Raw genomic sequence first — 19,742 nt, forward strand, 5'->3', positions numbered from 1 at the left:
TTTGAGCAAAGAGAGCACAAGGAAGTATTTATTTTCATCTGAAGGAGCCGTGTGCACCTAGATCTGACCTCACACTTCAGGGGACTCTTGCTGCTACTTTGTTTTATCTAGGTAAGAGATGTGTTCTGGTGGGAACAGGTAGCTGCAAAGCCTCTTTCTACAAGTCCCCTATTTCCTTCCTTATAAAGGGGGAAATCCTTCACCACTCATCGTGGGGGTGGCAGGTGGACACACAAGTAGATGGGTATTGTGTGCCACAAGCAATTTTTATGCAGGAAGGAAGGTTCTTTTCACATGCCCTGGAGAGAAATGACTATAAAGCAATCAAAGCCTACTTCAGTGGGAGAGGTTCCGTATAACATGCTGGTGATATTCCTTCAATTTTTTTGGTTGTTTTTATTTTTTTCTTTAAAGTCCATTGATCGTCACAAAAACCCAGGAAATGCAACTAAGGAGAAAACAAATGTCCAACCAAGGTCTAAGAACCCAGAGCTACGGAGGAGACGTGGCACTGGACTGCTGGGTGTTCAGGAGGGGGCAGGAGGGGCGGTCCTCACAGGCAGCTGGCCATGGGAAACACAGGAGGAAGGTGAGGCCGCCAGCAGGGCGGGATGGTTATGTTAACCGCTGCACAATGACGGCGTTGAGCAGGTTGGCTTCCTTAAGGGTCTGGTTCTCATCAGCCAGCTCTTTGTTCGGGAAGGTGGTCATGAGGACAAAGCTGGTGGCAGCCATGGCTGGCCGGGCATCCACGATGAAGAGTCGGATGTCACTGATCCTGGTGGAGGAGGGGTGAGTGAGGAGGTGGGTGAGCAGTGCCCTTCTCTGCAGCCCACAAACCCCACCCTGCAGAAGGCTGCACCACATCCCCCCAGTCCCCATCCTTCTCCAGAGTGGCCAAGGCTCTCCTTTGGAAGCCCATCGGATCAGGTCACTCCCTTGCCTAAAACCCTTCAGCGTTGCTCCCATTTTCTTTGGAAGAAACACCTACCTCCTTACTGTGGTCCCAAGGCCTGACCAATTTACACCACCCTCCTTCCCCTTGCTCTCCTTTCACTTCTTCATCACACCACGCTCCCTGCCTACATTTGGGTCCCTCTTTCTCCAGGCTCCTCTGCCTGATCCTTTTCCTGTAATCCTAATCAAGCCTCAAGCCCCAGCTCAAATGCTGCCTCCTTAGGGCAGCTGTCCCTCCAAGCCCCACCCCCTGATCTTGCTTTCATGGTACTGATCAAGTTTATAATCAAACAATTTTGGGATATGCTTAAGGTCTGTCTCTTCCTGTAGACCATGAATTCCACAAGGGCAGCAAGTATTATGTCTTTTTTGTAAACCACTAAAAGTATTAGTGAGAAGAATTATAGAAGGTCAGCAACGCTTGAGTACCAGGAATCCCTACTCTAGACACTGCTTGTCCTGAACCTGGTGACCCGGAGAATGGAGTCACCTGAAACAGCTAGCCTTCTCCTCTAGAGCACTTAAACAGAAATTTCTTTCTACCTTCAACACTTAAAACGTATGCAATTCACAATTTGGCACATTCGAGGGCCTGGACACCCGTGACACAGTCTGAGACTTTCAGCAAACAGAGTCCTTTCACCCACCAGCTGGTAAGCACTTGGGATGGGCTGTCGACCTTGGGAAATGAGCAACACTCATACCGAAAGGCTGGAGTTACTGAATGAAATGAAACTGAGGCAAAGAACTCAGATCAGTGACCATGAATTAATTCCCTTGAACGCAAAGCACCTGACAGTGCAGTGAACTGTTCCTATTGAACAAGAAATGTTTGAACAAAGATTCTAGGTGCTCCTGGGGCCTGTTTCACAACTTACCCGACATGTGAACCTTGTCAACACTCAAGGATTGTCAAGCCATTCATTGTGTCCCACATGTGGGTTTTGGTTCATCTGGCCTATGATTTATGAAATTTAGATACTGCTATTCTAGAAAAAGGAGCTGCCAAATATCTTTACTCAATCCTCCGCTGCTAATCAATCCATCACTCTGTTCCTCAGTTTCCCTATCTTTAAAAGGAGAGAGGCACATTTTGCTTTGACCCAGGCCTGATGGTCTGAGATAGTAGAGTAGGTATTTTAGAATGCTCAAATGCCAGATCTGGAAGAGGCCTTAACAGCCTCGTTGTTTTCAGAGGCCCCTTGTGAGAGAGAGGAGGAAGCTATGGGTGGGATGCTGGTACTGTGTGTCTCCTCTCCCCTCTATCAAACACAGCTGTTCAAATTTTATCTGTTCTATACTTGGGTTTTAGCATGAGATTTCCTTTGAACTAACAGTTTGATGGCTCAAAATTCCCTAAGGAATCCAATCCCTAATTTTAGAGGTGAGGAATGAGACCCACAGTAGGGAAGTGAGCAGTCAGTGGCCACATTTAATGGAAGTAGGGACCAAAGGCTTCAGACTTGAAAGCCTTCCCATCCCATTGCCTCCTTTGCGAAAAGCATGGCGTGCCTGCTGAAGTTAGAAGAAACAACAGCTCCCTGCTTCCTCCCATTTGTGGGAATCTCTGGGACCCTCCTAGAATAAGGCAGGCCAGACAACGTAAGGTACCTGTGGCTGTGATTAAATTTCTGCACCAGTCTCCCACCGTCGGCAAGCCGTATTTGGATGTTTGTGGTAGGCTGTGACTCGTCGATTGAGATGGAAGAGCTGGCTTTGGCTTCGTTTTCTGCTTGCTGGGCTGGAGAGCTGGTACTCAATACCTGAGGTGCAGTGCTGAGGAGAGAGGGTCATGTCAGGACACTAACAGAAACACGGCCCCTAGCAGGAGGGAAATCTTGTCTCGGATTTTTACTATGCATTTGCTGCACCTGGCATTGTTTGGTGTTGCTGAAACCGGAGTAACTAAGACAGAATGCCTGCCCTCATGGAACTTACAGGTCCAGCAGAATTTGCCTCAAAATCAGAGTTGCTGCTAGCTCCCCTTCACTCCGAGTAATCTTGGGCAAGTTATTCAATGCCCTCTTCCTTGGTGTACTCATCTGAACAAGGGCTTAAAGGGAGAAAAGCTGCATACATGACAGCCTGGGGTAGGAGTGACCGGGACCTGAAGCTGGAGGGCCCAATAGACCAGGATGAGTTTTAGCCTCAATGAGAGAGGCTGAGGGGGAGGGGGCACTCCAAGTTTGCAGTGGAGGCAGGCTTGACACAGTCTGGCAGTGGCTGATGAGTCTAGATTCTTTGTGATGAAATTTTTCAGGCCTGCATTCCCTACTGCAACCTTACTCATGTGTGTATTTCATACTCGTGTGTCAACTATGAGAAAAGGGGGATGAGGTGGGATTTCCCGCAGGCCAACTAAGTGCCCGGCACCACAGGGATTGATTATACATTATGAACAAGACATGGTGTCTACTGCAGTGTTTAGAGCTTATAGATGGACTGAGGCTGGAATTCACCCACTAGCTCTGTGGTGTTGAGCAAGTTACTTAAGCTCCCTTAGTTCCAACAAGGGTAGTAACAAGCATCTTTAACAAAGGTTAAGGCTACCAGTCTTGCTCAGTTTTTGTGGGGATTTAAGGGGAGAATCAAATAAAGCACTCAGGGAGTTATATGTCCACAAAATGTACATATAACTCCCAATTCTCCACAACCATTTAGAAACTTTGTCTCTCTCCTGTAAACCACCATATACCTCATTCTCAGACTTTCTCTCAGCAGATGCCCTGGCCTAGGCCTTTGCAGAGGAGGGGCATACCAAGATTTAATTAGAGATGCTCGCTGTAATGTTGTTCATAACACTGGCAGCTGCCTAAATGTTTAACAGCAGGGACTGGTTCAATTATAGCATATACACAGGACAGAAAATTATATTAGCATTAGAAGTAATATTATAGAAATACATCTACTGATATGGAACAACAGCTATACCATATGGATTAGGCAAAACAGGTTTACACACACGCTATACATATAAAGCTAGAAGGATAATTCCAAGATACTAACTGGATATACCTGGGAGTTAGGGTTAGGAACAGTTTTTATTCTTTATCTGAATTTTCTATTTTTTTTTAAAAGGTAAACATTTTATTTTAGTGTTCTACAAAGCTTACCATAGCTGACAGGGAAGCTACAGATAGACCACCCTGAGAACAGCTGTCCTGGACTAACCCAGGGACCCTAAGGTGGTAGGTGAAACGATGAGAACTATGTGGGTTCTGGTAAATTACAATCTGTTGGTGTCTAATGTCTTGAGCTATTACCCTTGCCCCTGATGAGGCCGACAAGGGAGGTAGGGAATTTTAGGAGAGGGCCAGTTGGCAGCTCAAAGAGCATAGCTGCTGACAGACCACACTCTGATCCCTACTGAAGAGGGTGAGATAAGCAAGGGCAGTGGAAGAGCTGCCAGATCTAGGTTACAGAAGGGATCTTGTTATGCAGAAGGAGTGTGGGAAGGAATGCCAATCAGAAGGCCTGGGTTCCAGTCCCGGCTCCAACATATACCAGTCATGTACCCAAAGGTAAACCCTTAAAGTCCAAGAGCTGCAGCTTTCCTTTTGTAAAATAAGGACTATACTATGCTCTGAGTGACTCCCATGTGCACTCAGTTCCCGCTGAAGAATATTGGTCATGTGACCTCATGATCATGGTCAAAAGTGAGTGGGCCCCTGAGAGAAGGCAGTCTGCCTACAGGCTGGTCAAGGGTCTGGTGGGGAAACTGCCTATCAGAGGCAACAGTGACTACCAATTAACCAGATCCCATCAGGGGTCTGAATGCAAGATGGAGGCCATGGCAGAGGACACAAAGCAGAAAAAGTCACAGGAAGGGACAGAGTTTGAGTAACAAGAAGGACCACAGAAGAGATAAGAGCTACCATAATGGTGGATCAGCAACCTGCACTGGGCAACAGTATCTTTGAGCTTCTTTGGATCCTGAACAATGCTGCTGCAGGGCTTACTGGGAGGAAAGAGTCCAGGATTCCTTATTCTCTCTGAATTCCCATTTCTGGTGACCTGAATAGGTGTGTCTGTTTTAGCCTGAAGCTATCAAGGTTGGCCCTGCCCTGAACACCTTAAATTACTGTGTCAAAGCAGCAATGTGTTACCCTTACCTCTCACACTGACTGCTCACTGTGAGGCTGTGCTCTATGTACTCCTCGTAACAATAATCAAGGAGGTAAGGCCTCTCATTAGTCCCATTTTATAACTGGGCAAACTGGACATACAGTCCAAGGTCATGTGGCTAGAAAGGGAAGATTTAAACTGAGGTCTATCAACATTAAAGCCCACGTTCTCCATAATCCTCCTCCCATAAAAATAAAGTGTGAAGTACTTTGTAAAGAGTAAAGATTTATACAAAGTGAGCAATACACAGGGTTTGCTGAGCCTGACAGGCAGTTCCACTCCCACCTGTGCAGCTCCTTACCTGCCCAGTTTCTGACCCTCGCCAGTGAAGGCTTTGAAGGCTCCTTTGGGCTTCACAAAGTCCTCATCTCGATGGTCCTCCATGTCCAAATTCACCTGCCCACCATGAGCTAACCTCCGTAGCTCTGCTGGCACCTCCCTGTGGGAGAAAAGGCAATGCTGGGGCCCACACAGAGCAGGATGGGAATGACAGTGATGGGTAAATGAATAAACTTTTCAGTTCCAACTGTGAGAATTGCTGGGTCTCCACGGAAAGCTGGCTACTCTAGTGGCTACCTGTTTGCCTCCCCTTCTCTCTTGTCTGCTCAAAGGCACAGGAGGGACCTGTATTTATTTGGTCACTTGGCTTTGCTCAAGATCCAAAGGGGAAAAACAGACACAGAAGGTTTTTGGTACAGATCTGTGAATCTGTACCTCAACTGTGCTAAATCTGCTTATAAGTGTTTATTTCTTAAATAATAAACATTTGGATCAGCCTCTTCTTTCCCATCTACCATCTTACTCACTAACAAGGAACCTAGAGGAGGGTTTTTCTGCTCACCCTCTACGGATGGACTCCAGAAACTGGGCATTAGATGGGTCTTGGTAGCTTCTGAGTTCGCCATTGTCCAGGCTGAATCCACTCTTCCAGAGCTTCAACACTATATGAACCTGTGAAAACAGGAGGTAAGCAGTCCACCCACTGTTAGGAACCTCACAAGCACATCATTGTAAACCTGCAAGTTAGCAGCTTTTACTATTTTACTGTGCCATTATTAAAACACAGACAAATACAAACACATGCATGAGGAAATCGACCAATCGACCAAGTAAGTATTAAACTAAAATAAGATAGTATGGGACAGGTTAAGAGATTGGGCGTTGATTTAAGCAGACCTGGGTCTGTGCCTTACTTTTGCCAATCGCTAGCTCAGTGGCTCTGAGCAGGTAACTCTCAATCGAAGCTGTGGCTTTCCTCATCAGTAGGGTTGCCAGTGTGCGTGGCATGTAGCTTGTGCTCTACTAAATTACCTACAGACTGTTTTGCAGTCATTAACAATATCTACGACTCCATGTACGTATTCACAGAAAAGGGTCTAGAAGGCTAAAAACCAACATGTTAGTAGCTGCTGCCTCAGGTGGATAGGGATTTCTATTTTCTTCTTCCTTAGCTTTTATTTTGGAATAAACCCCAAAATGATTCAAAAACAAATACATTATGGAAACTAATGGTGACAAGGCTATATGAAAAAGTTTATGGCATTAGTATTAAATTAAAACCACCTCAAAATTGTTTATATAGTATGATTACTCTTACTGGAGGGGGGACCCTTACATATAGGGACTGGATAATTAATAGTAAGGAAATTTTCATAAAAAGTTGCATTTCGCCCAGCAGGGCGTGGCTGAGCGGTTGAGCATCGACCTAGGATCCAGGCGATCAGGGTTCGATTCCCAGTCAGGGCACATGCCCAGAGTGCGGGCCTGATCCCTAGTCGGGGGCGTGCAGGAGGCAGCCGATCAATGACTCTCTCATCATTGATGTTTCTATCTCTCTCTCTCTCCCTCTCCTTTTCTCTCTCTGAAATCAATAAAGATATATTAAAAAAAAAGAAAAAAAAAGTTGCATTTCAGGTCTCTTTGGGTGGTCTGGAGAACAAATTATTTAGCTGTGCTTATCCCACCAGACAACTCTGGATATACTGCCCCTTTGCCTGAGATCCATGGAGTGCTAGTAAACTCCTTTATTTGTCCATCCCCTCTGCCTACCCCTTCTTATGAGCCCCCTTCCCAGCTAGATGAGAGCTACCTCTGATTCTCAGGTAAGCCTCTCTGTTCATGGGCCACAGCAAGGGCACTGGCTCTTTCCTTTCAGAGGCTGCTGGTTCATGCATATCATGTGACCAATCCCTTCCGAAAAATGGCAGAACAGTTCACAAGCTTCCTAAGGAAGGAAGATGAACACTCACATCTTGACCGGAATGCCGCCTCCTTTCTCCTGCCACATAGGCAGACTCTTCTTCTGGTGCTGCCCCAAGGCGGTAGCCACCCCCAGCAAATGGCTATAAAAGACAAAATCACACACACTTGAGGAGTGGGTCAGTGGGGGTGGGGTTACTCAGGTACAATGATTATTAAAAGCTCCTTAAGTACTAGATTCACTCTCTCTGGGTATCAACCTCAGAATTAAAGGCCCAGGCAGAGTTGCAGGGCCATCTACCTGCATGGCCATTAAGTGGCCAGGAATAGGGTGAGAACTGGAAGAAGGGAATGTTGCTTGGCTAAAGGGAACAGTTGCTCCTACTTCTAATCATGGCCACCCAGAAATTTGTGAAAAGGACAACACTGAAGAATTTTTTATTTCCCCGAAGAGACGGAAACCCTGACTTTATATAAAACAGGTGGCTATTAATTCAATTAAAACAAAATAAAGCAAAACACTGAGTAAGTCAAACTGAATAGGCCACATAAAATGTGTTGAAACCCAACCCGGATCACAGGTCACAGGCTTGAAAACACTGCTGCAAGTCTTGATTTCATGTTAAAGGGTGGAGAAGCTGTGCTGCTCTTCTGCGTATGAGAGTAAGTGAGCAAATGAAAAACCAAACAAAAATTCAGTCACCATTGGGGTGAGGAGAGCCTCCTTCTCCTGCTATGGGACCTGAGTTCTTTGGACAGAGACAACAACCTTCTATGCTCACTCTTTGTTTACTGGTCTCTCCAGGGCTCTTGGTCACTCGCTCCACAGCTACAGCTCCATGTTCCTTGGCACCTTTAAATAGATCATCCACCAGCTCGTTGGGACTTTTCTTCCTGGGAGGGCCAACAATCTGTTGTCCACTTCTCTCTGAGCCTCCAGCATAAAACCTGTGCAGAAAATACACATCTAACACCAAACGCACTTAGAAAACACAAATAGAGCATGTGCCAGACTCTGGGATAGGTGCTGGGCACACTGAAGCAAAGGGTACTATGTCCATCTTTAAGGAACTTACTGTCTAACTGGGGACATGTGTAAGGAGGCAGGCAGGCATAATGCAGTGTGAGCAGCAACAGAGGCCAGTATAAGGGGTGCTCTGGGAACACTGAGCTGGGAAGGACAGTCAAGGCTTCCTAAGAAGGACGTCTTCTAGCTGAGTCTTGAGGATGAGGGTGAGTTGATCAGGTGAAGAAATCAGGGAAGGGCATTCCAGGCATGCATGGCAGCACGTCGGCTCCAGAGTCCCAACTGGCAATTATCATCTGGTGGCCAGCACCTCTCCAGAGCATAGCAACTATGGTCATGGTCAGAAGCAGCTACCACTAGCAGCTCTGGGTTAATGGTGACAGTGGCATGGTTAGTACAGGCAGCAAGGCTCCAGTGTTGGCTCTGCTGCTGAGTAACCCTGGGTAAGCCAGCACACGGCTGTGTATCTTACTTTCTTTGTCTCTGAAATGGGAGGGAAGAACCACATGCCCTACCTACCTGCTCCTTAAGTCAGGGCCATGAGGTTCAAATCAGCAGATGTATGCAAAAGAACAAGCACAGAGTAATGCACACATGTAAGGTGGTGTGATATAGCACCAAGAGCTCACCCAAGCCTTACCTCATCCTGCTATTCTTGTGACCTATACCGGGGGCACTGAGGCGAGGGTACTGGAAAAGGCCAGGGATGCTCAAAAACAAGCCTCAAGATACCCACGTTGAGTTTTGCAATGGGGCCAAGCATGGCTTGAGATTAAGTTAGCACTTTTTTACCTGGGTCTGAAAACCAGGAGTCAGGTAGTTTGCCTAGCTGCCTCCTTATTATTTCTATTCACAGCTAAGTCAATAGCATGTCCATGGGTAGGGGGAATTAAGAACCTATGAAAATTAGTCTCAGCCTTTCATTTCCTGACGTTCCCTAGGGAATGCAAGGCAAAGCCATAGGCTTTCGAAAGAATACTACCACCAGTGTCATCAGGTCTGAAATGTTGAGGGGCAGAGGAAGTAATCAGGATGTCAAATAAAGAAAAGTCAATGCCTGGCAGATGTGACAGGATGGGAGGAGGAGTAGAAGGAGGTCATTTAGGAGCTGGACATTCACATACTTGATGACACTGCCTGTCACTCAAGGAGTGTAAAACCCTGAAATTAACATTTATTTCTGAACCTTGAGTATATTTAAGAAGGCTCAGAGGCAATGTAAAGTGTATACAGATGAAATCAGAAAATAGAACACATGTGATTTCTCAGCCCACTTCCCAAAGAGTGACCATGATGAGTTCATTGCATTTCCATAATGGTTATTACACAGTGTTCCTTAGGAATGTCTGACAGACCAAGGCAGAGTCCACAAAGAAGCAAAACCCATGAAACGAGGCTGCAGCCAGTACATTCTTGCTCATTCCAGGTAGATGAATTTCTGCTCAATGGACTATCAGGTCTTTTTTAAGGCATCTCCAAGCCTTGCCTTATTTGCTAGGGCCTGTGATCAAGTGCCTTAAAAACATTAATGTCCATGACCTGGTATTTTTATTTCTAGACATGATTCTAAGAAAATAATATGAAACATAGTCAAAGATTAACAGACAGATATGTTCACAGCACTGATATTTACAGTGGTAAAAAATGAAACAATCTAAATGTCAGACATCCCGTATGATGGATTATTATAGTCATTGAAAACACATATGAAGAATTTTAATGACATGAAGAAGTGTTTAAGATGTAGCAGTAACCCAACAAAAGCAAAAAACAAAATTATCTGACTGTTACAGTGTAAATTACAATATAAAACAAAGTATATTTATACACAGAACCAAAACTAAGTGGAAATACACCAAAATACTAATGTAGTTACCAAATGGTAGATGAGTGTTATATATTTTTCATTACACTATTCTGTATTTTCTACAACGTATACTAATTTCATTATAACATTCCTAAAAGTTAAAAACAAACAGTATGTATGTGTGTATAGTGGGGGAACATACATTCAGAAGCCTTTTATTCTGTTTATTATGTGATATATTGCCTTTTTAAAAATAATTTTTATTGATTTTTTAGAGGGAGAGGGAAGGAAAGGGAGAGAGACAAACATCGATGTGAGAATGGAACATTAATCAGCTGCCTCCTGCACGTCCCCTACCAGGGATAGAGCCTGCTACCTGGGCATGTACCCTGAAGGGGAACTGAACCAGCAATCTTTGGTGCATGGAACGATGCCCAACTGAGTCACACCAGCCAGGGTTGTGTTGTATTGCTTTTTTAATTAAAAAGAAAACGCTGGAAATACACCAAAAATATTGATACCTGGTTATCTCTGGGTTGTGATATTATAAAGGACTTTTTTTCTTTTTTATTGATGTTTCCCTTCCCATAACCTTCTTCAATAAATACATACTATTTTAACAATTAAAAACAAAAATAAACCCAGAATACACCAAAATAAAAGCAGTAGTAACAAGGGACAGGGATTACTTCAAAGCTATCTCTCGGAGGAGGGGGGGAGGCTATTTCTACTATGTGTGTGACTAGTCGCCAGTAGTAATAGCTAATGATAACCAAACACGTTTATCCTTCTAGATGATTTACACATTACCATGATTTACACATTATCAAGGACTTTCCTGTGGACTGTGCTCCCCCATGAAGACTCACCTCTGGCCCTCCTCCTCCTCCTCCTCTTCGTCTTGGTCATGAATGAGGTCTTTGAAGGATGTTACCCTGTTATCGCTGGAGATGCAGAAAAGAGCAAAGCGATCTCAGGGGAGTTCAAGAAAGGTATCCCCCATCACCAGCTGCTAAGGAGTTGAGGACACTGGGGTTAGATTTTTTTGGTGGGGCAGGAAGAGGATCTTTGTGGAAGAGGGTTAACCTCTCTAAGTTTGTAAGTAAAATAATGTGGCATTTATTTCTTCAAGGTCACACAGGGCTGAGAATAAGTTAGAAAGGGGGGGAATGAGATGGGGCCTGTACTATTTTAAAAACTTACTAATGAATTGCTATTTTCATCATTTACTTTTTTTTTTTTTTTTAATATATTTTTATTGATTTCAGAGAGAGGAAAGGAGACGGAGAGAGAGAGAGATAGAAACATCAATGATGACAGAGTCATTGATCGGCTGCAGCCCGCAACCTGGGCATGTGCCCTGACCGGGAATCGAACCCTGATCCCCTGGATCCTAGGTCAACGCTTAACCACTGAGCCACACCCGGCCAGGCATCATTTACTTTTTAAATACTGAGGGAATGCCTGTGCTAGGCACTCAACTAGGTGGTAGATCTATAAAAATGAACACACACAGTTCTTACCCTTGAGTTGCTTACAGCCTAGTGGCACTTTGGCCAGGAAACCATCATTAAATATTATGTAACAGGGGCTATGACAGAGGAAAACACATGGGACACGTGAGCGCAGAACCATGTTCTGAGGGGGGATGGGGGACATCAGGAAACGTTTCCCAGAAAAATGCAACATTTGGACTGAGTGCTGAAGAACTGATGGACTGTCAGTCAGTTGGATAAAGGGTGGTGGGGCTGGCGGGGCAAAGGAACCAGCGGGGCACTAAAGGAAAGAAGTATATGCACAGACATTAGCAAGAGTAACACATTAGAGGAAGGACAAGCTGTCAAGATGTAGAAATGACATGAAGAGGCAAGGAGGCCTCTGCCTGCTTCTTATGTAGGTTAGTCAAGAAGTATTTGTTAGTGTTTAGGAAAAAAAAGAGTTGTCTGGGGTGTGGTAGAGAGGCACACTAAAAATGGGTGTGAGAAGGGTTAACTCCCTCCTCTGACATTGTCTTACACTGCCACTTTTTTTCTGGTTTAGATTTGTCATTAAGGGACAGTCCTAGTTTTACAAGGATCGTAAGACACACATCTTATAAAAACATTTTCTGTATTTCTAAGGAGAAAATAGTAGCGTTCCTATGATATGGGGACAAGAGGATAATACAGACTTAGTGAGGCTGGACAGAGAAGGAACAGTTGTTTTCTAGGAAGAAAGCTCCAGTTTGGTCTTAAAGGTTTATTTCAAGGATACGAGTAGGGTACAGAACAGGCTTTGAGGTTCCATCAACTAGAAGTGGGAGGACAAAGACCACTTGATGAGGCAAATACATTCCCTGCCTGAGTTAGCTGAAGGCAACCTCCTGGGCATTCCTTGATGCTCTATGACATGGTTAAAAAGAAATAAATACGAATAAAAAATCCTGTCTCTCTGTTGTTAAACACCTTCAAATACACAGGTGTACACTTGCTTTAGCAAACCACTTGCTCCGGCTATGGGTTTGATTTTCCCCCCAAAAGTTCTTATACCTAGACTCTGACAGTACCTAACACAGACTCTGGTGTCCACATACCTGGGCCTGATCCCAGCTCAGTCTCCTACCGTAGGATCTTGGGCATACTAATAAAGTTTCTAAGCCTTCATTTTCTCATGTGAAAATTGAGACAATCACAGTACCAACCTCATAGGCTTTCTGTGAACAGCCGGGGTACTGATGCATAATGTAGCACATTTCAAGTACTAGTCTTGAGCAGTGGTTCTCAAAGTGTTGGTCCTTGGACTGGAGTATCCGCATTACCTGTGAAACTGTGAGAAACGCAAATCCTCAGGCCCCACCTCAGACCTCTTCAAACAGAAACTATGGAGGAGTGTCTAGCAATCTGCTTTTAAGAAGCCCTCCAAGTAATTCACATGCATGCTCAAGTTTGAGAACCACTGCTCTGAGTTACCTTACTGGTATGGATGTCTTGGGGACACTGCCAATTTCAGAATATTTTGTCTATGTCTTCCACAAAGTGGCAAAATGTCTCAGAAATCTCAATTTTTCAGCATCAAAACTATCTCCCAGGCTACCGGGGCACCCTGAAGTGGCACAAAAGTCCTCTGTCAGATCACATTTTCTGCCAACATGGAAACCACTAGTCACACGTGGCTACTGAACATGTGAAATGTAGTTAAGTACAAATATTTAATAATTTAAACAGCTACAGGAGGCTAGTGGCTACCATATTGGACACTATAGTTTTAGATCAGACAACAGTAGTCCCTGAAATTCTCAAAAAGTACAGTTTTGTTAGAAGAAGAAAAAAAAAAAGGAACTAACTGCTACCTGTTGGCTGACCCTGTGCTATAGGTACAGGGCTGGGAGGTGCTGAACACAGAAGTAGAAGTAGCTCTGGATTTAGACGGACTTGGGCTTGACTCTGGCATAACAGCAAATGTGAGTTACTCAACCTTTCTAAGCCTCAGCATCTTGACCTGTGAAATGGAGAGCACCCTAACTACTTCCACAGCTATTCAGATAAGAAGAGAGCATAGGTGAGACTATCTGGTAGAGTTAGACAGATGTGGGTGCTCCTGAAATACTAACCCGACCACTTCTTAGAACTTATAATTTACTTAGTGAGAAAAAATTAAGTTAAATATGAGGAGAAGAGTTCATGACAACACAGTAGAGATGTCACCAAGAGAACAAGGAGGATATGGGTCAAAGAAGTGACTGAATTAGAGTTGTGACTGGAGTTCTGAGGAATAGAACTATGGCATGCTGCCTATGGGTTGGGGATAACATGCTCAACAGGGAAGGTGGGGATGGAGCTAACCCAGAGGAAGCGTGAGATCTGGACAGGAAGAAAGCAAGAGCAGGCATGCCCAGGCCAGTGAAAGGCTCAAACAAAGGCAGAACAAAAATAAGGCAAAACTGAGACCCAAAGAAATCAGTCTGGTAAATGAGAAAAAGGGGTTAAGGTTAGGATGGCAGGTTCATGGCAAACTCTGGAGAAGCCTCCATGTCAACAAGGAGAGGCAGTATATCATTCTGGCTGAAAGCTGAATGCTGTAATCAGAAACAGATCTGCATTTAAATCCTTGTTTTATTAGCTGTGTGGTCTTGGGAAGGTGCCCTGCTTCAGTGTAATTCCCATTTGACAAGTGAGAAAAACAGAGGGACTGAGATGTTAAGTAACCTGCCCAAGGTCACAAATCTCCAGCGACAGAGCTGAGATCTGAACTTAAGCAGTGTCTAAAGTGGGAACAACAAAGTACCCACCTCAGAGGGCTGCAGTGAGGACTAAAGAAAGATATATGTAAAGATTTAACCCAGTGCCCAACACTTAGTAAGTGCTCAATAAACGACAACTGTTACTATGGAGGGATTTAGACTTTCTCCTATAGCAATAACTAACTTTTTTATGCCCTGCAGACCTCTGAGAAACTGACAAATGCTACGGATTTCCTCGAGAGAAAAGATAAAACATACAAACAAATTTTTGCCTACAATTTCAGGTCATTCATGAACCATCTCGCATTCATTCCACAGATTTATCCGAAGGATTCAGAGCCTCCCCACTAAGAACGCTTGTTCTAGAGTCAAAGAAGTAACTTACTAATTGTTCATGAAACATGCAGTGACAACATGAAAGGTATCTGAGAAGATGATAGTGGGGCATGGGCAAAGCCCAGAGGAAGGCTAAGTGTCCTACAACAGTCAGGCAAACAGGACTGGGGATGGGGAGAAGCAGGCTCCACACAGAATTCTTTTGAGGTGCTAGCATAAACTTGGCTTCTGAGGATGTAGTCAGCATTTTCCTTCTGGACAAGAACAATGCAACAAACTGTGCCCTCCCTCTCCCTCAGTGACAAGTCTGAGGCTTAACCAAAGCAACAAAGCAAGGCCTTTAGATCTGCATGTGTCAGTCTTTTACTCTCCTAAATCCTCGATTCTTTTACTTTTATGTCTATGTTTAAAATATGTGTACTTGTTGTGAAATGACAGGGAACACACACAAAAAAATGGGGAACGTGAGAATGGATAATAGCAGCTAACATTTATTGTGTTCAAAATGCTTTGTAAGTATTAGCTAATTTAATCTCCTGTTTGGTAGGCACTACTACCATTCCCATTTGACAAGTGAGAAAAACAGAGGGACTGAGATGTTAAGTAACCTGCCCAAGGTCACAAATCTCCAGGGACAGAGCTGGGATTTGGACCTAAGCAGTCAGACTCTTGACCCATGCTCTATTAAACCACCCTCTTAATAGGACTTTGGGACTACTAGAGAAGACAGATGTGAATATGTGGCTGACATTATAGGCTAACTTTCAACTTTTCCCACTCTGTATTACTGACACACCAACCCCCACCAGTAACCTGAAAGAGTCACACCCCAGGAAATCAGCTGTCTCTACCAGCAGCTGTAAGAAGAGCCCTCATCCTAATAACCCGGTAGTAACATCCAGATGTGCCATTAAGGACATCTCACAGGTTAGTCCCTATGAATAATTAAAGATCAGTTGCCTACAACCTTTTTCCTCTGGAAATGGGAGGTAGGGAAAGAAGTTAAGGGAGCAATGAGATTTGGGGTTAGTGTTCCTTTAAACGGAGGAAATGTGCCCTGGCCGGTGTTGCTCAGTGGTTAGTGCCGGCCCACACACTGATGAGATGTGGGTCTGATACCCGGTCTGGGCACGTACCTGGGTTGGTTACAGGTTCAGCCCTGGCCGTGGTCGGGGTGCATGTGGGAGGCAACCAATGGATGTCTTCCCCCCCCCCCCACAACAGATCAATGGAAAAAAAAATCCTTAGGTGAGGATCAGCAAAATAACTAACTAAATGGGGGAGGAAATGTGATTAAAGGCTCAGAAACACAATTAGCAACTTCACTGGCAAAGAAACATTGTATCTATACTCTGGGATTGAAGTCAAACCCAAGTAAGTTTTTCTGGTAAACACATGCCAGAGAATAGAGGCAAATCAAGCTAGAGCAGAGAGAGAAGCTGTAGGTCAGACACTTCTGTAGGAAGAAGTCTCGCCTGTCTCCTAGAAGATCAGCACTGTTTCACTGCAGATCACAGCAGAGATCTGCCCTAGGAACCTTGGAGTCAAGGTGGCTGGGGCAGGGGATGCAAACAGGATTATAAAGATTAATAACAGTTCACCTAATAAGATAAGGTTTCTGTAATCTACTTGGGAAAGGATGGGTTATGCAGGTTTATTTTCTCTAAGACTTCTTAATAGGGTAATGGGCACCCTAAAATGTCAAAAAACAAACCCTCCCCCCCAAAAAAACCACAAAACAACAAAACCCCTTCTAACGTCTGATCTTTTATATCTACAGCACTCCTGGAAGGAAGTCCTTCAGTTTCTACTGAAAACCTCCAGAGATGGAGAGGCCACTCCTCAGTTTTCATAAATAAAAGACCTTCAAACTCTTAAAAGTAGGTTCTGTGGTTTCCCCCAGGATTAGACCATAAACCACACTCACGTAAGATTCCCCACCTGAGTGCCTTATACATATCTATACAGGAAAGGAAGTCAGATCAAACAGGTTGGACTGGGGGAAGGAAGGCTCCACAAGAAATTCCCTTAAGGTGCTAGCATAAACTTGGCTTCTAATAATGCCACCAGAGTTTTCCTCTGGACAAAGAACTATGACCCACCAGTCAGTCTAACTTTCTCACTCAAACCCACTGGTCTGTATCCCCAGGCCTGAACCCTCTGTCAAGTTAGGAAACAGCTCCTCATCACTGCTGGAAGCACACCCATATAGCAATAATTGAAATTGACCCTTACCTGGGGGCTGTGCCTCTGGACACTGAACTGGGGGTTGCCTGTGAAATGGTCACAATGTCTTCGTCCCCTCCATCCTCATAAAAGCTTGCTAAGGCGATCTGAAACAGAGATAGTAACCTGGGATCCTTAAACAGGCTTTCATCTAACACGTATCTCCTTTGAGTAAAAAGGAGCAAAGACACAAAGACATGGCCCACACTTATAAATAGGTCTGTATCTGGGGGCCTAGAAAATTAAACCAACTATTAGTCTTCACATTACCTCAAACAAATTCTACCTACTGTGGGGGGGAATAAAAGCCAAGAAGGAAGGCTGGGATGGAGAAACTCCTCATTCTCATCTTACTAAAAAATATCATTTAGCAAAAGCAGTGTACATTTATTGAACATTTATTTATGTGCCATATTGAGAGTAACTGTACATGTGTTAACTCATTTCATTCTCAATGAACCCTGTGTAATTATAACTATTATTCTCTCATTTTACAGTTGATACAGAAGTACTGAGAAATTAAGAAAACTGCCTACAGTTGCCTGAGTTCCATCCCGGGCAGTGTGCTCAGGCCCTTATTCTCAGCTCTTATGTGATAACCAGGAGTCAGGAACTGTGAGGCCAGTCCAGATTACTACTTCTACTTTCTCTCTAAGGCCCAGTTTCCTAATCTGTGCAATGGGGACACCTGTCCCACCAAACCTGCACAATGGATGAGAAGATCCTTTAATATTTATGCATAGTCATGTCTTAACTTTATATTCAAGGAATATGGAAGTCTTTTGGCCATTCATGATTGTTTCTCTCATCCGCTCAATGGGCAGGCATTTACTAATCACTTACTTGCACAAAGAAATAAAAGCACCGAGATCTACAGAGATGAAAAAGACGTGGCTCCTGTTCTCAATGTCACCAGCCTTATAAGAGGCAGTGAGCTGTTCTGGGACATATCAGCCTATTAGGAATACTGTGCTTTCATGGGATATAACATAACCTGCCTGCTGCAGGCAGTATGCCTTTGCAGGCAGTATGCCAGGAGAAAGTGTGCTGCCAGGGGATTTGCATTAGGTTGGCACTGAGGGGTGGCTATATTCAAGTCCTGGCCTGGCCGGGCAAGTCATGCCACAAGCATGAGCCTCAGTTTCCCCACCTATAGCGTGAGGAGACTGGGATTGATGACGTGCCAGTTGTATCACTGTGAGCCTCTAAGTCTTTCAGGCAGAAGCTGCATTCTGTGTTTCTGCCCTGCTCAATGGCTTCATTCACACTGTGTGTCTGCAGAAGTGTGATGCTTTATCTCTGGAAGCAATTTAAATGGTGGAGTCAGCAGATCCAATTCAAATCTCAACTTCACTACTTACTGGCTGTGTAGCCTTGGGCATGTCACATACCCTCTGACCTTCCAATTCCTCATCGATACAACGACGCTGGTCTCCTTTACCTCAGTGTTGCCAGAATTAAACAAATCATCATATGTAAAGTGCCAGGTATATGGTGGTTAAGAGTTTGGGCTTTGTAATCAGACATCACTGAGTTCTAATGTTCTCTCTTCCACCTGGTAGTTAGCGAGGCCTTGAACAAGTAACTTAACCTCCCTACACCTTAGCTGCAAAATGCAAAATTTAAATGACTTAAGACAAATAAAGCAGTTAAAACAGCATCTGGCTCATGGTAGGTGCTCAATAAACACTAATCCTCCTCTACCTAAGATGTATGCTGGCCAGGAACATTTACACAATTCTTTCTACAATTTCTGAATACCTATTACATGCCCGGCGTTGTTCCAGGCACGGGTGATTATACAGCTTACAAAAGTCCCTGCCTCGCGTGGCTCGTCTTAATGTCTTAATAAGTATTTATGACTATTTAATACGTGCCAGTGAACTAGACAATCTCCACGAGACTCCCATTTTAGAGACAAGGCAACTAATAAAGATAAACACACTCCAACCTTGCACCACCTCCCCAGATGTAGTTTCTCCCAGCAGTGAGGTAGGAGGGGGCGTGGACCAAATCCTTGGCCCGGCTTCTCCCTCCACCTGCGGTCGGGCTAAGGAAATGGAAGTAAACGACCACCTCGTCCCCGGGGCGGGTCGTTCGGGCCGGGCTCCGTTCGAGGCTCGGCGCGGCCGCCACGCCCCCAGGCTCCCCGTCCCCACGAGGGTTGCTGCAGTGCCCAAAGCTCGCCGGCCCAGCGAACCCGAGAGGCAGGAGGGGAAACGGAGGCCGGGCAGAGCACGGCGGGGCTGGCGCTGGCCCGCGTTTTCCCACGACCGAGGAGAGCTGGCAACGCTTGGCGAGCGGCCACAGGCCCCTGAGGCCTGCGTCGGGCCGCGGCCCGGCGGGATGACGGTGCGCTTCGGCCACCGCCGGCCTGACGTGCGAGGCGCCCGCGCCCCGCCGCCCCCGGCCTGCCCGACGCAGCATGCCTCGCGGCGCTACCTGCAGATCCCAGCCGGCCGACTCCAGGAAGAAGCGAGCCCGGTCCTCCTCGGTACCCGTCACCGCCACGAACTCCCTCAGCGACTCCTGCCTGTCCGCCATCTTCGCCCAGTGTGCCGCCCAAACCGCTCCGGCCGTCGCTGCACGGCCTCAGCCTCGCCGCTGCGTTCCGCCCGGGGGTGGACCCTGCCCGGCCGAGCGGCACCCGCCCGCAGGCCCCGCCCCACGCGGTGCTTCACGCAAAGCCCTCCGTGCGGGAAACGCCGCAGCTCTGCGCCCTCTGGCGGCCGCAGCGCAGGGCCGCAGCCGAACGGCGGGAGTTGGAGAGGCGCCGGGATGAGAGGCAGGGCGGGACTTTAAACCCAAGGGCAGGCAGAATGCGGGTTGCTGAAGTCAGAATCCCA

At 45.6% G+C, this 19,742-nt stretch overlaps 1 protein-coding gene across 2 annotated transcripts; it reads right to left on the reverse strand.

Moving 5' to 3' along the window:
* Nucleotides 1-376: 376 nt before the first annotated feature.
* On the reverse strand, nt 377-19,440 carry NSFL1C (NSFL1 cofactor). 2 transcript variants are annotated; one of them, XM_087818830.1, is made up of 9 exons: nt 19,339-19,440; nt 16,906-17,003; nt 10,985-11,059; nt 8,064-8,229; nt 7,332-7,424; nt 5,924-6,033; nt 5,384-5,521; nt 2,569-2,733; nt 377-778 (listed from the first exon to the last, which is right to left on the reverse strand). In XM_087818830.1, exons 1-9 carry the CDS (start codon nt 19,438-19,440, stop codon nt 616-618), a joined length of 1,110 nt encoding a protein of 369 aa, XP_087674956.1. In that variant the 3' UTR covers nt 377-615. The 2 variants fall into 2 exon arrangements, with proteins under 2 accessions (XP_087674956.1, XP_016077816.1); XM_016222330.2 differs by lacking the exons at nt 16,906-17,003; nt 19,339-19,440 and adding an exon at nt 12,796-14,220.
* Nucleotides 19,441-19,742: the final 302 nt, after the last annotated feature.

The sequence above is a fragment of the Miniopterus natalensis genome, chromosome 7 (genome assembly GCF_054644295.1).
Source record: "Miniopterus natalensis isolate mMinNat1 chromosome 7, mMinNat1.hap1, whole genome shotgun sequence".
Classification (NCBI taxonomy): Eukaryota; Metazoa; Chordata; class Mammalia; order Chiroptera; family Miniopteridae; genus Miniopterus; species Miniopterus natalensis.

Bases quoted from the DNA above. Each gene is read 5' to 3' on its own strand.
- NSFL1C (XM_087818830.1), bottom strand. From the start codon at position 19,440: ATGGCGGACAGGCAGGAGTCGCTGAGGGAGTTCGTGGCGGTGACGGGT. The intron at 17,004-19,338 runs GTAGCGCCGCGA...TCTCTGTTTCAG, and splicing joins CGGCCGGCTGGGATCTGCAG to ATCGCCTTAGCAAGCTTTTA. The intron at 8,230-10,984 runs GTGAGTCTTCAT...TTTTCTGCACAG, and splicing joins GAGGAGGAGGAGGGCCAGAG to GTTTTATGCTGGAGGCTCAG.